The sequence below is a fragment of the Echinococcus granulosus genome, assembly GCF_000524195.1.
Source record: "Echinococcus granulosus chromosome Unknown EG_S00183, whole genome shotgun sequence".
Taxonomy (NCBI): Eukaryota; Metazoa; Platyhelminthes; class Cestoda; order Cyclophyllidea; family Taeniidae; genus Echinococcus; species Echinococcus granulosus.
The window spans coordinates 40762-55182 of NW_020170563.1; the positions used below are offsets into that span (position 1 = coordinate 40762).

Consider the following 14421-nt stretch of genomic DNA (forward strand, 5'->3'; position numbering starts at 1 on the left):
TCGAGCAACAATTTCGGGCATAGTTCAAAAACTAGTCCATACAGACGTGACTATACACCTGAGGCTCCTTCAAAGGACGTAAAGATAAGAACATGGTGCACAAATTTGACTCTGAAAGTGATCAATTTAAACAATGGTGGTAGGTATTTTAATTGACCCAATATAGCTTTTTAATCTTCCTGACGGCAAATTAACAATAATAAAAATGTTTGCTTTTAAAATTTCACGCTTGCATAGCGTTTTAACTTTTTAAATTAAAACTTAATATTAATTTTCTCAGCCCAAATTTAAACGTCTTACTAACTATCAAGTCAACGAGATGAAGATATGCTCAGTAAAATAAATATCCCTATATCTGCTACTGTTTTTTTAACCATTTGCATTTATGATTTTGTTGCTAGTAAGTTTTGCATCGGACTGCGACACACTACTGTGTGGCGTCCCGAGACTTCCCTGAAGCCGAAAGAGGACACAATACTTGGGCAGAATATGCATTTAACACAGAGAAGGTGCCTGGGCTACTGGCATTGCCCCAAGGCCAGCCCACCCAGCGAGGTACATGGGGGCGAATTCAGAAGTACAAAAGTGGAGCCTCACCAATACCGAGGGGTAAACCACCATCGTATTACAACTGCTTTGTTAACTTTCAGGTAAAACATGAATTAGTTCACGCCTTAGGTTTGTTTAAACAGTTAACTTTCTTGTAAATTTTCGGTGATTATATTTTTTTTAATAATTCCTTAACGTGGTCATTCAAGGAATGAAAATTGCGGTCCTGACAGGCCTAGTTCCTTATGTCGAGTAGTCTACCTGCAAATCTATTCTTTCAAACAAAGTAATCGCTGACTTGCCCAAAAATCAAAATCCGTATGAGTACTTTATCTGTTGTTTTCATACGCCCCAACTGTTGATTATTCACTTTTCACGGTAATGTTGGAATGCATGGCACTCCTCAACAAGTCCTGCAATTTTTAAGTAGAAATTGCTTTGTTTGCCTTACGATAAGTTTTAAAAAGCACTAATATATCGGCCAGTATAATTGCATTGGTTAAAACTATTCCTTCCGCATTAGAGCAGCTAACGGCTGTCGGTTAACTTCGTCTATCCCACAAAAAAAGTATGCGATAACAAAGTAACATGGCTCTGAGTTGATCTCGGTCTTGCATTCTATTTGCTAGCCTTTGTGTAAACAATAGAATTTGCAATTAACTCGAATGTACTTTGGAGGAGATCGGTCACCTTGATTTACTTCAAGTTTGATTTACCATTTATCGTCGTTTCAAGGGTATGAAAACCAGATTTGGTCCCATTATTGCGCGAAAATAAAATGCCACAATGAATTTACTAATACTATAAGAGATATTAGTGACTTAGAGGACGTGCGTATTTTCGCTTATTTACACCCTGTTCACGCATCCTATTTTTTTCAAGTTTGCCAGGAAGGAAGTGGAAGTGTAATCCACGGAGATCCACAAGACGATGCTCATGATTTCATTCTCCTTCACTTTGAACTCGATACTGATGACATGAAGCTGTGATACTACCCTTCCGACCCTTCTGTACATCCCAGACCCGTGGGTTACATAAGCCCTTCGGGGCTGGCTCATTCGCTATAAAAAATTAATAGGTCAAACATTTAGAATGGTTAAAAACATGTGTGGTAATAGAATGTCAAATTTGGAGTTCAAGTTAAACTTGGACTTTTTATTTTATGCCCTTAAATGGATGCACTAACGAGGTAGCACTACTCGTGATAATACGTAACAAGTGTATCCAAGCATTACTTGTAATTACCTGCGCAAGTATTATACTTGGCCAGAAAGCGGTTCTAGTGCGTGAGCCCGTGTGTATGGATGCAATAGTGTGGAGCGAGACTCCTCAGTCTCCGCTTCCCGATTCCTAGCGTTCCTAGACAAGCCCGGTTGGTTTGCTTTGGACATCTTTATTAAAGACGACAAGATGTATAGGGAAAATACAATATTCAAGAAGGAGGGGAGCCGCAGTCACTAGGTAAGGGAGAGGGCGATCCAGTTACCAGGTTCGAATTTCCTGCTTGCCTCCTCCCTGAAAGGCACATTAAAACAACATAAGTATTACAATAGCATAGCTATGATCAAGTTATCTTGTCAACGAAGGCCTATAATCCACACTTTTGTTGTAGAACAAATAAAAGTATAATACAGGTAAAGATTTACAATTACGTTAAAAATGGGGTTCGGAATTACAGAATAAATTCGTTTTATTGATTTCAATACCTTCACAACCAGAATCTCAGAGCAGAGTCGGCAGTCCCAGTCCAAATCTTTTTGCTGAATTAATAATGCTAGAGAATATACTACATTTATTTTGCCTTTTCAACCACAACGTATTTACTTGCGCCATACAGCTTCTATTTTTTGGCAAAAACTTGTCATCCATACTTGAAGCTGGTAGTGGTCGCTTTGCTATGTAGGAATCTCGAGTTTTTACTGTTGATATTTGGGAAAGAATTGAATAAATTTTGCTTCTTGCTTGCAAACACAACAGTCTCGTACTATAACGCCAAAAACTAGGTGATATCACACCAGTTAGTCTACCTTTCTTGTTCGAGTAGCCTTCTGACTTCTGTATGTCTGCGTAGTGTGTTCCGTACTACGTTGACTCGTTAGGACTTCAAGAAGGACTAGTGCTGCTGCATATGCACAAGTTGAGGAAGGTGTATTTGCAGTCCTTTGTGCTTACCTTGTAGAGAAAATAGTGTTTTTTTATTATTCCTAGTAGAGTTTCAGCGTTTGGAGCATTTTATCACGGTTTCAGCAAATTGGAATAAGTGAGTACATCGCTAGAGAAACTCCTTAGATTTTGCCCGCATTGCATTGTCTCAGTAGCTTTCAAGGAACAATAAGTTGGTATTTCTTAGTGAAATTACTTAACAAATGCAGCCATTCCAACTGTTCTAGCTTTCAATACAGGTGCAAATATTCTCAACCACCTTATGCTAATGGGAATTGAAACAATAAATTGGTTATCCTTTATCCACTAGCAATAAAGGGAATTGTATATTTCTATTTTTCTTAATGGAAAAGGGTTTAAGAAAAACGCTTAAGGTTTTTCAGCAGAAATTTAAAGTTAGAAAGTCCAAAGTAGAGACTACAAAGCCGCCACGTATTTCCAAATGCAACATTTCATCTGGTACCATAATTGTTTTTGTAGTGAGTCGTCACATGTCACAATAAAAACAACTCGCTTAATTTCACCCCATTAAACTTCTACAAAAACGACCGTGATATATCAAAGAGTATAATTCCATATCAGCTTGTCATTACCCTCTGCTATCGGGATCGATGCCGTTATTAAAAATACATTAATAGTAAAACCTCAAGTGACCCAAAGCTGTCCACTTAGATTAGCAAGTATAACTTGACTTCATGGCTGCACATACTTCTCTGCAATTTACTTGCATAACATTTAGGAAGGTATGTTGTGTGATGGCGGAACAACGTGATGATAAAACACCCAAAGATAGATACTATATCACGTACAGGACGAAACTCAATTCTTCCTAATAAAAAACTGCATCTCTCCAGTAGTGAAAGTTGTTGATGCTTTGCTGTATTGTGGCTTAGACATAAATATGAGTAGCACCAATAGTTCGCATATAGTAAGTGCTTGGCCGAATGTTGGTTAGCCATGCATAGAGAAACAGTCAAATTGCTGCTCGCGCATGTGGCCGCCCTAGATCTCCATTCGCTCCTTCCGAGCGTTCATTGCAGCTCATACTACCGCTCGGCTTGGATCTATGGGGCAGCAAAGGCTTAGGACAACGAAGGCGAACACGCGGCGCTAATTATCCCAGCACCACCTCAGCTTGAGCTTACATGTCACAAGACTTTCTTTTTGGAACAACTTGAAACTGTTGGACCCGTTTCCTGCTTTCTCTGTCCTGCGCCTCGTATAACGCACCATAGTCTGCACGGACTCCCCATGACTAGGAGCAATCGTCGGGAAACCAAAATCCTCGAGCAAAAGTTCCAGTGGGTTTTGTGAGCCGATACTACCGTGACTGGTATATCTGTGGACCTGAGACGGTTTACATCCTCACCGGCAACAAAAATTTGAGATTAACGTGGTGAAAACTTTAAGTCTTTTTTTCAACTAGAGAGGAACACAACTAGAACGGTTGGGTTTTCTGGGTGGTTTGCTGACTGCTTTACTGAAGAAGTCCTTTGATGAGAAGAATTTTCGCAAGGTAACGGTTGTTGAAGGAGTGAGTATATCATAGGCTATCCTCCAATTATCTTCTTGAATTTAGACGGAAATAGTCAAGTGGTTGGGGGAGGCACAATTCTTAAAGGATAACACAATATATAACCTCTTATAGCAAAACTAACCCTTCTACTCTCATAATCATGCCACACAATTCTGCATTGCAGTCTGTCGATTTTTTAGCATTTTCCTTGATACTCCCTGTGATTACTCTTCTGCGCCAGTCATCAACACTACTTCTTGCAGAAGAAATAAATCTTAAAGGAAGAGCTTCTTTTGTGCTTACCGAGGATTAATCGAACAAATTTTGGTGGGATTCCGAGATATCGCAGTTTCTCTGTTATTTAAGCTCTTTGGGAAGGACGGATTTATTTGAGATGAAGGGCCGTTTGCTTGACGATGTTGCACAAGGAGCATATCCTTTATAATCATTGGTTTTTGTTGATAGCATGCAGCGGCATGCGTTTTGATTACATTAATTGCCTTTTGAACTACTTAGTGATTTTTCTGACTGTATTCTCTCAATCATGCACTCACACGTTAAGTAGCTTTTCAATCTGCGCTATTCACGAAGGGTGAAGATCCCACAAGGTGTGTGAATAGCACGCATGTGGGTCTTATAACTGAACGCATTCTTCCGAACAGAGCAAATACGTGAGTTGCTACATCTCATCCATTGAAGAACACGTGACTCTTATTCCCATCTTGGCATGCTGATTTGATCTTGGTCCGCCTGAGGCCGCTTTATATTGTAGAACAGTTACAGTACCACTTAAATAATTTTTTCACATCTTAATAGAGCATTCTGATGTCTACTGGTTACCTCTATATGATCAAATAGTTTCTGGGTGTTTTGGACTCGATGCCCTGTTTGTCAGTTATGCTTTTCTAGAAAAACGATGTCTTTTTAGTTGGATTTCATCAGTTTGGCTTTTCGTCCAATTTTTTACCCAGCATTCAGCCACTGTACAAAAATTCACCTCTCACTTTGACAGAAGACTAACATTTGTTAATGAAATCTTTAAGCACTTTTCGTTTGATTCAAATGACAATGCTCTAATTTATATCGCATGTATGTTTTTTGATTGCAAAATGAATACTCGGTAGACGTTTCAAACTGTATTTAATCTCTCAACTGCCAGCATTTGCTAAACATCCTTCCATTTATTTAAGCAATCGCCAATAACTTTAAATCTTAAAAAGACTTCTTTAAATTGTGTTATCATCTCCCTGGAGGTACGGGGTTAGTTTATTTGTCTAAAAGAGAAGTGTTTGCATTTAATGGGCAGAATATTAATCTGAAATAGATAGTAATTTAGATGTGAATGCGGATACTAAAGCAAACTTGGAGTCGACGATTTTAGTGGCATTTTGTAAAGAATTTAACGTTTTGTAGTCGATGAGGGATTTGATGATTGCTTAAAAATGCGCCTTGCCTTTCATATGAGCTTCTTTACAACATCGTCTGTGCATTCTGGAGTCAAACATTTTAGCCTTGAGACCAGGCTCTTGTAACTCACTCAGAAGGCTTACCCCTGTGTAAAAGAATCAATCATCTACGAAAGGTAATTTAACTTCAAATATGCGATCCCAGGGCATATGTAAATTTAGCTCAATTGCGTCAGTGTGTCGGCACATAAGGCAGCCTGACTGACTGATTGATTGATTGATTTGGCGATGAAAGACGCGAGAAGCGCAGTACCCAGCTTCATTTATTTGTGGAATCAGTGGTCCAATTCCTGTTTGCGTTGTTACTGATCGGTCGAGTTAGCGGATTTACAGTAACATTTTATGGGAAGTAATGGACAGTACTTCAAGCAATACATCCGATATTTTCGACAAAAGGATAATTAATTGTCCCTACAGGAGACAGTATCTTCTTGTTTTAAGTGAGAATGAACTCAAGATAAGCAGCACTACCTCTTGTTTTCCCATTGGCTGATGTATCATTTCGAATGCTGCAGGTGTGAAACTTTTATTATATTTCCAGTAGGATAAGTCATAACTATGGTGTGCTTCCCCTGTTCTATGTACCCTGTCATGACAGTTCTACTTAAATACAATCTTGTTCAGTTCCTCATATATCACAATTTCTTTTTTTGAAAACCATACATCGGGTGAAGAAGTGAAGTGACCTGGATTTCTACCAAGGTAATTATTCCCAACATGGAAAACTGCTTGATGAAGACATGTAATATGAAGACCGCTTTTTGCGGTCTCTGATTCATTGTGGTACTCCATTGACTGTAAATCACTCTGTCACGTAGTAGTTGCGTGGTATTCTTGGCATCCGGAATTTCTGACGACTTGCTACATCCAAAAAGTGGTGAATCCATTGTATATCTTACTAAATGATTAGGTTAGGATGGATTCTCGAATCCCTCCACGTTATTAGATTCATACGTTTGGAGGTTCAAGAAAGTATGCTTGCAAAGAGAGATTTTTGACTATTTATATTTACCAAAATCGTCAATCGTGCGCACATATGCATGCGCACCAGCGTGCACATACACATAAAACAAAGCTTATATAAAAGCCATGTTTATAGACAGAGGCGCATTAATCAATCCAAATTAGTTGTATTTTCGTTCGTGATGCACAAGAGAACTTCATGGGACACTTTACAGGGGTGTTTTGCCGTTCTAATGGCCTGCTGTGGTCTGGCCCCCTTAGGGCACCTCACAACCTTAGGTGAGTGAGCGTTCTATTCCCCTGCCTAATAACCGCTAGCCAACGTAATGCCTTATCTGGCCTCCTATATGCACAAGTACACCGATGTCACCGTTGACTACAGTCTGGCCATTTGGCTCTCCTGCTGTCTTCATGCCATCCAGGGCATCGCCACCCCCACCACAACTGTTCTCATCTCACGTGTTGGCTACAGACCCTTGCTTCTTTTTTCATGGATGGTTCACAGGCAAGTCACTGCGACTAGTTGCGCTTTAGAGCAATGCTTTAATGCCTATTACCATCGATTTTTAGCGTGTTTTTACCAGGTAAGTTAAGTGCAGGCCGCATGTATTGATTTTTTGTAATCCAGATAACCTGTATACTTATGGCCTCAAAAACACCGGTGCAAGAAGTCGCCCTCCCCATTATACCTTCATAAAAATTATCAGTATTTTAGAAAAAATAATGTCTTTAAAATAGAATAATTTTAAGTTATTGCAGTGAGGTATCAAAACGGCCTTTTTATTCATTTATTTATAGCGGTGGAGTAGTTTCTAATTTCCATACTTTCCAAGTTATGGATTCTTCCATTGTTCAAGTGATGGGATTTTTACTTTGATTATCCGTAGCTAATTTTGCAATGTGATAAATAGAAGTTAATTGTTGCTAACAGCTTTAATATTGGTAAGAGGAGCCTTGAGCCCTCTCTAAAGTCGTAGTAAGTCAAAGTAGCATGAAAGAACCGTCACTACTATTGTACAAGGGGCCGGGATGTTTGGGTAGTTGAAAGCAGTTAAAGACTATATCAATTCACTACATATTCTTGTCATAGCTCTGTGAAAGCATTTGCATTGGTTTCACAAGTGGGGTTTTGGAATAGCATGGTGACGTTTAACTTAAGCAGACCTTCCTCTTTTGCCCACTCCTCTTGGAGCATATTTTTCTTATAAAAAATGTGACCATTTGTTTTCTTCACCCAAAATCAGCTAGCTTGCAGAATAGGAAGTCAGTTTGAAGTTTATGCGCTCAAATAATCACATCTTTCATGCAAAAAGAATGTAGAATCGGATCTTACCTCCGAATGAGTTTGCAAATTATTTTTTTTCTGTAGAGCCAGTAAGGATGCACAGGACGATTATACTCATAACGACCCGAGTTCCAATTTGTAGGCTAACGAGGTTATTAGCATTTAAACAACGGGTGAAATGGAAAGTCCCTTTGTTTCGATTGAGAAAGAAAGGATGGAACATTTATTAAATTTCTTTAGATCAAACCAATCAGGGATGGGTACAGGATCTTCCTCTGTAAAAGTGAATGCATGGCTTAGGAATTTGCTGTTTTGTCAAAATTCTTACACAGGTATTCCAGGGACCAGAGGTCGAGATCATTGGTTGAGTGCTTACGTCATTCTGACGTAACTTGGGTGGACTAATTCAAATGAACTAATCATTTGTAGCCTCAGCTTTCGACAGCGTTCTTTTGATTTTTGGGCTCTATCTCTAAAATGGTCTCATAGGTTTACATTTGATTCTCCCAAAAAAAGTACTAAAAACATCCTTTTTAAATACTTGCAAAATAGTAGTCAGCTACGTGAATTACAATGCATCGAATTACTGGGTAAATTCCTAACTTCAGATTGCTTACTCCGTAAATCACATGCCAAATGAAAGTAACAATATTCCATGTGCGTTCAAATTTTGTGCGACATTTACTCAGTGTTGGTTAACAGTGAAGATTCGGGGTTTTTTGGCATTAATTACAACAGAAATCTTTTCTGATGGATGAAAATGTAAGATCTATAGGTGATGTATTGGTGTTAAGGCTAGGAACACAATCGACATATTCAATTCCGTACACTTCAGGAGGAGTTATCTTACTGGGATCGACTAAATATGTATGTACAATGTTTTGCACAAACTTTTTCAAAAGTGACATTTTGCAATATGATCCTTTGTTCTTTTTTAATGACAAGGTAAGGGATGGAGGTGGTGTTCTGTCTTGATGTCTCAAACACTAGCTCAAAAATTATGCTAAGTTTGGGTCGTCTTAGTATTTCATTCTAAATGGTTTTGTTAAAATGTTAATTAATTTAACTTAAACCATTTAGTAATTTATTAAATTAATTTGGTAATTAATTTACTTAACTCCTTGTTGTCTTGGCTAAACACTAAGGCCACTTCCAGAAGTTAAAATGGTTCATTAAAGTCAAGGGATTCATATTTGTCGAAGGGGTGGGATAAAGGAAATTATTTAAATTAAGCTTTAATGACTTAGCTGTTCACTGCATGAACGTTCTCAAAATTCTTGTGATCAGTTTTGTATGACTAATCAGTCGCTTTCTCTGTTATGAGATCACATAAGTTTATCAACTAGAATTTAACTAAAACTTTGACTTTAATGTATGGCCATCGATCGTTTTTAGTGCTGGAATCCTACTGACACCATTGACACTAAAAGTGGGTTTCGCTGCGGTGATCTCCACTTACGCCATCATGGTGGGATGGGGAGTGGGTGCCTCTTATGGCCTCCTTCTCGCTTTGGCTGCTTCGGTAGGTCTTCTTTCATTTCTTCCTTTCCTTTTTTCATTTCTCCTTTTTCCTTATTTATCTATACGATCAAATACCTACCGTTTATCTAATCACCCATCCACCTGTCAACAAAAAATCCATATCTTCTCCACTCATTTATTTTAGTGGTTTCCAAAGCGCCGCGGTTTGGTTGTCGGAATCTGCGCGTGTGGCTTCGGAGCTGGCGCCATTATCCTTACACCCCTGCAAACCGCCATCATCAACCCACAGAATCTTGCCGTCAACAATGTTACTCAGTAAGTCTCCCCATCGTTCTTTTTTTAATCCCTTGTTTCCTGTACTTGAAATCACTTATTTCTGAATTGTTAAGTTATACTTTGCCCACCACAAAAATGTCCTCTTCTATGAGATTTGCGCAACGTTGAGTTTAATGTCGATGGTTGCGCCTTAAAATTCTTTACCCTGGGAGGATGATGGTTGCTCCTTATGTATACGATGCCAGATGGTTTGGGACTTGCAATAATTAATGCACGTTTTTCATCAATGACTTCGCATACATGCCGTAAAAACGTCTGCCTTCTAACAATAGAGAGTCAATCTAAGCTGTAGTTAATGCTTATCTGTCGTCAGCGGATACTTGCACCCATCCAAATAACCGAAATTGAGGCAATCAAAAGCCAAAGTATCATAAGTGGATCCAACAGTCACATTCCTGAACATTCAAACCCTACTGTACTGTTTTCGTGATCACGCTCTACACTGTTCATACCGGCAAAGTCAGCATAAGTTTATGGTAATTAATTTTTGCCTGCGGCATACACACACCTGTCGACAACGTCCAGTGTGCAATGAAATGCTCTCCCTCGGTAAAATAAATCGAGCATAAGTGTAGCACTTATCTTCACCCCTTAATGAAAACTCTTATTCCCAAACTTTGAGGGTGACTAACTAGTCGAAGGGAAGAAACCACGGGACTCGAGGCACCATAACCGCTTACCATTTTTAACTAGTGCAAATTTCTGAATTAATGCGAACCTCAGCTCTAGCATTAATAAATTAATGAATGGAGACTGTGTGATGAATTGTCACGGAATTAATATCTGTGATTCAAACAGTGGTGGTGCATCTTGTAAGTTTCAATACGATTCCTCCCATTATAACCTCTACAAGCCTATTTACCGACCTCAAACAAACAATAATCAATTTGTGCTTTATGAGAAAAAAGTAACTTAAAAAATGGTTGGTGAAACCCGAAAAATACATTTTGTAAAAATTTGTGTATTTTCGCCTTTATCACAGAATGTTCGAGGACGAGACGATGCTACAACGTGTTCCAAAGTGCCTCTACATAGTTGGTGGAATTATGGCAAGCCTTCAGCTGCTTGGCTGCATCTTTGTTCGTCCGAGACCAGAAGAAGAAGTGAGTTCATCAAAAAACTCCCATTCAACCAAATTGCTGGAGTGTAATCTTTTCTTCTTCTGCGAAATCTGTATTTTTTCTACAGTTTGCATGCATCTTCGAAATAAATGCACAATTATATTCACATCGTTGGCGCAAAAGCAAAAATTGATACGATTTTTGAAATAACTCGCTCCAAAAAAAAGCCTTTATCCATTTCTTTTCTCTTGGGTAATACGCATTTATGGCCCATGAGGACAATTTTACGTTGATTTTTTTTATAAGGAATCGCAGATCGTGGAGGTGACTGAAGATTTGACTGATAATTCCGTGTGAGTTACCAATTATACTCAAGAGATTTCCATACACATGTTTCATGCCACTTCTACTGTTGCTGGATTTGCACACTTGAAATTGCGATTATTGGATTTGTTTCTCACCTTATTGCGCTTTTGTAAAATAAAAAAAAATTAGGATACTTAATGTTATTTACGGAGATGGGTCACCCTTTCAAACGGATTCAGTGCGGAAGGCGGTTCGCTGTTGTAAAGTCATGTGACTAGCTAATTAACTGAACATGCACTACGTTGTTTAATAGCACGAGTCAGTTCTCTTCCGTTAGGTCCTCTTAATCTAACCTTGACAACATGCGCGGTAGTCGTGGTCCTAGCGAGTGACAGATCTGATCTGATATCTAGGTGGATGGTAGGCTAAAGGCATTTGCCCTCCCATTCTGTATCCACTCGCCCACCCACCAATCTCCGTAATTCATCCATTCATCTTGGACAACGCGTAATGAGTCATCGGCATAATTCATTTAATTTGAATAATAAGAAAATTATTAAATTATTGTGATCCGATAAGTTTTTTAGCCAAGACTACTTTATACCCTCCTTTTATCATAGAGAGATTTCGCAAAATAAAACAGCCTTGAAAGGAAAGGCATCTGCAAGTGATCTGTCTCCTAGGGAGGTGCTTCAGAAAGTTGATGTCTATCTCTTCTGGGCCATCATGTGCCTGTCTCTCATCCCCTTGACACTCATCACTGCTACAATAAAGGTGAGTGTGAGGAAGTGCCCCAAAAATAATATAATGCCAACAAAGTTAATTATTATTTTATTACTTTTTAAATATTACCTTCTCTTTGAAGAAGTTTCCTTGTAATAAAACTTTCCTTTAAGAATCGGTTTTGGAATGTAGGTAGTTCCCACAAAGATGCGAATTAACTACTTCATCAGCATTCTTTTGTTGCACAGGTTGTGGGTCAGCGATCAATTCCAGACGACAAGTATTTAAGCCTTGTAAGCACACTGGGAGCGGTGTTCAATACCCTGGCTAGAGTAGGCTGGGGTCCAGTGGGTGATAAATTCTCATACAAGGTAATCCATCTTCCCCAATTATTTGATTTCAGCAGAAGCGGTCATATTACACTCAAAAATAGAATCGACTACTCTCGAATTCAGATTATTGATTAACCTGTTACTTATTTAACTTTAGTAGCAAGCTCAATAGCATCAACTAATAAATGACCTTGATGGCAATCTTTGCCGTATTTTATTAAAAATTTCCACGAGCATATTCTACGAGTGGTATTTGCTGCCATCCCCCAAAAGCAATTACTTACATATTACAGAGGTGGGCGAAGGATACTTTATATTTATTCGTTTTGCAACTTTAGGTGCCGCTGTGCTGTTTGAACCTCTTCTACGGTGTAATTCTCATCACTTTGCCCTTCATTCCCCCACTTCCTGTGACTGGCAAGTATCTCTACGCTCTGTGGGTGTCTCTCATCTACTTCAGTGTGGCAGGTAACTTCGTTCTACTGCCCTTTGGAATTTCGCGCGCCTTTGGGCACAAGCATTTTGCCGCCAATTACGGTATCGTCTTCAGCGCATTTGTGAGTGTTTAAAATGAGATAAAATAATCAATGATAACGTCCATATTTCTTATTCCTTCATTCTTCTATGCTATCAGCCATAAAATCCTGAATCACGTCACATGGCTACTGAAAACCAGAACAAGTTGCATGTAAATTTGTCATCCCATCTTTTTCGCCTGCTTCATCATCAATACTTTTTGGGACTGCATAAAGTCCCTGCTTATAAAGTTTGCTAATTAAATATTGAGGATTTTTCCTCTCATTATCTTCTCTGCATCCATGAATCACTTAAAATGGCTAAGGCTAGAAGACAGCTACTCCCTCTTATTCGGTGCATTATTATAAAAGAAACTAGTTTTCATTAAGACCCCCGGCAGCATAATCGGAGCACTCATAGTCTACTTCGTGAAACTGGAGCAATACATTACGGAAATCTTCGTATCTTGTGGAGCTATCTGTCTTTTCAGTAAGTTTCTTTACTTTGGCTTAAATTCTCACCGAAATTTATAACCTAGAGGTTATTGTTGCTTTTAAATTGGGCCGAACTTACCGCGTATCATCAAAAATAGGCAAAAAAAGGTTAACGTTTTTCAGGTTTCGTTTGTGCGCTTTATTTGGCCGATACCAACGCTCCGAGGGTATGTCAAGCTATTACCTGTCGTCAACGGGAGAGTACTTAATTTCTCCTCGTCGACAACTACTATGTAAGTTTTCTTTTGCATAAGATAAATCCCCAAATTGAAAATTGTTTTCAAATATTGTAAAACAACTCATTTTTTGCATTTGACTACTCATCAAAAATCAAATCTGTCCACGCAATATCAGTTTTATCCTTTGCAGATTGTGCAAAAATCGCGAAGGCTATGCGAAGGTCAAACAAGCTCAGTGTATAACTGCTTACTAACTTTTAAGGTGATCTTATTCCACACAAATGACTCCATATCTTCATGTGTTTTCCATCTCAAATTCTGAACTTGGTGCATAGCAACTGAACAGCTCGAGAATATTTCTTTGCAAAATAAAGGACTTTATGTTATAGGTAATTAAAGTGACTAATATTCAAATTCGTTAATCACTTAAAAGGACGTTGATCACCAAGCGTTTATTTCTTCTGGGAATGCCTGGAATCTCGGAGAAATGTCTACATTCAGCTTTCTTGAGGGTCCCGTCAACACAAATAAGTTCTTCACATTGAAAAAATCGCACCCTTACTCACACATTCTAATTGGCTAAGGCTGTACTTTCGATAAACGAGTAGTCGTTCATTCTCAAGGCCAATGCTTTGTCATAAACATGCATTGTAGGCCTCAAGCGCGGTCTCGGATTAAGCCAACGGCAGTCCTCACTAGTCAGCAACTTTAATCGTATTCACACGTAACACATTTACGTGGACTCACCTGCACTTAACCAATGCAAATATCTATCCTGAAGTCTTTATTCGTTAATTATCTGATTGGTAGCTTTGGTAGGGTCGAGACAGCTCGTGCGTAGAACTTCACTACATAATTGTAAAATCCCAGTTATAACGGATTTTGGAGGATGAAGGAGAAACGCCCGCACTTTGAGTACATATGTAAAACGATAAATTTTAAGATATGAAACAAAAACACCTAACACACACAAGGTACAGAGTTTGATTGACCTTGGTAATTTTTGAGAGTGCAGACTTGCCAATACCACTAAACAATCCTAGGAGGCTC

General features: G+C 38.8%; 1 protein-coding gene across 1 annotated transcript; it reads left to right on the plus strand. All coding sequences in view use genetic code 11, as the record gives it.

The window, feature by feature from the left end:
* Positions 1 to 6890: 6890 nt before the first annotated feature.
* On the plus strand, positions 6891 to 13614 carry EGR_10011 (Oxalate:formate antiporter; the record flags this gene model as incomplete). The annotated part of the gene is made up of 13 exons (XM_024499260.1): positions 6891 to 6936; positions 6976 to 7241; positions 8742 to 8809; positions 9338 to 9464; positions 9609 to 9739; positions 10743 to 10863; positions 11128 to 11174; positions 11748 to 11901; positions 12099 to 12221; positions 12521 to 12739; positions 13099 to 13187; positions 13316 to 13425; positions 13562 to 13614. The coding sequence occupies 13 exons, from the start codon at positions 6891 to 6893 to the stop codon at positions 13612 to 13614; spliced, it is 1554 nt and encodes a 517-aa protein (XP_024346324.1).
* Positions 13615 to 14421: the final 807 nt, after the last annotated feature.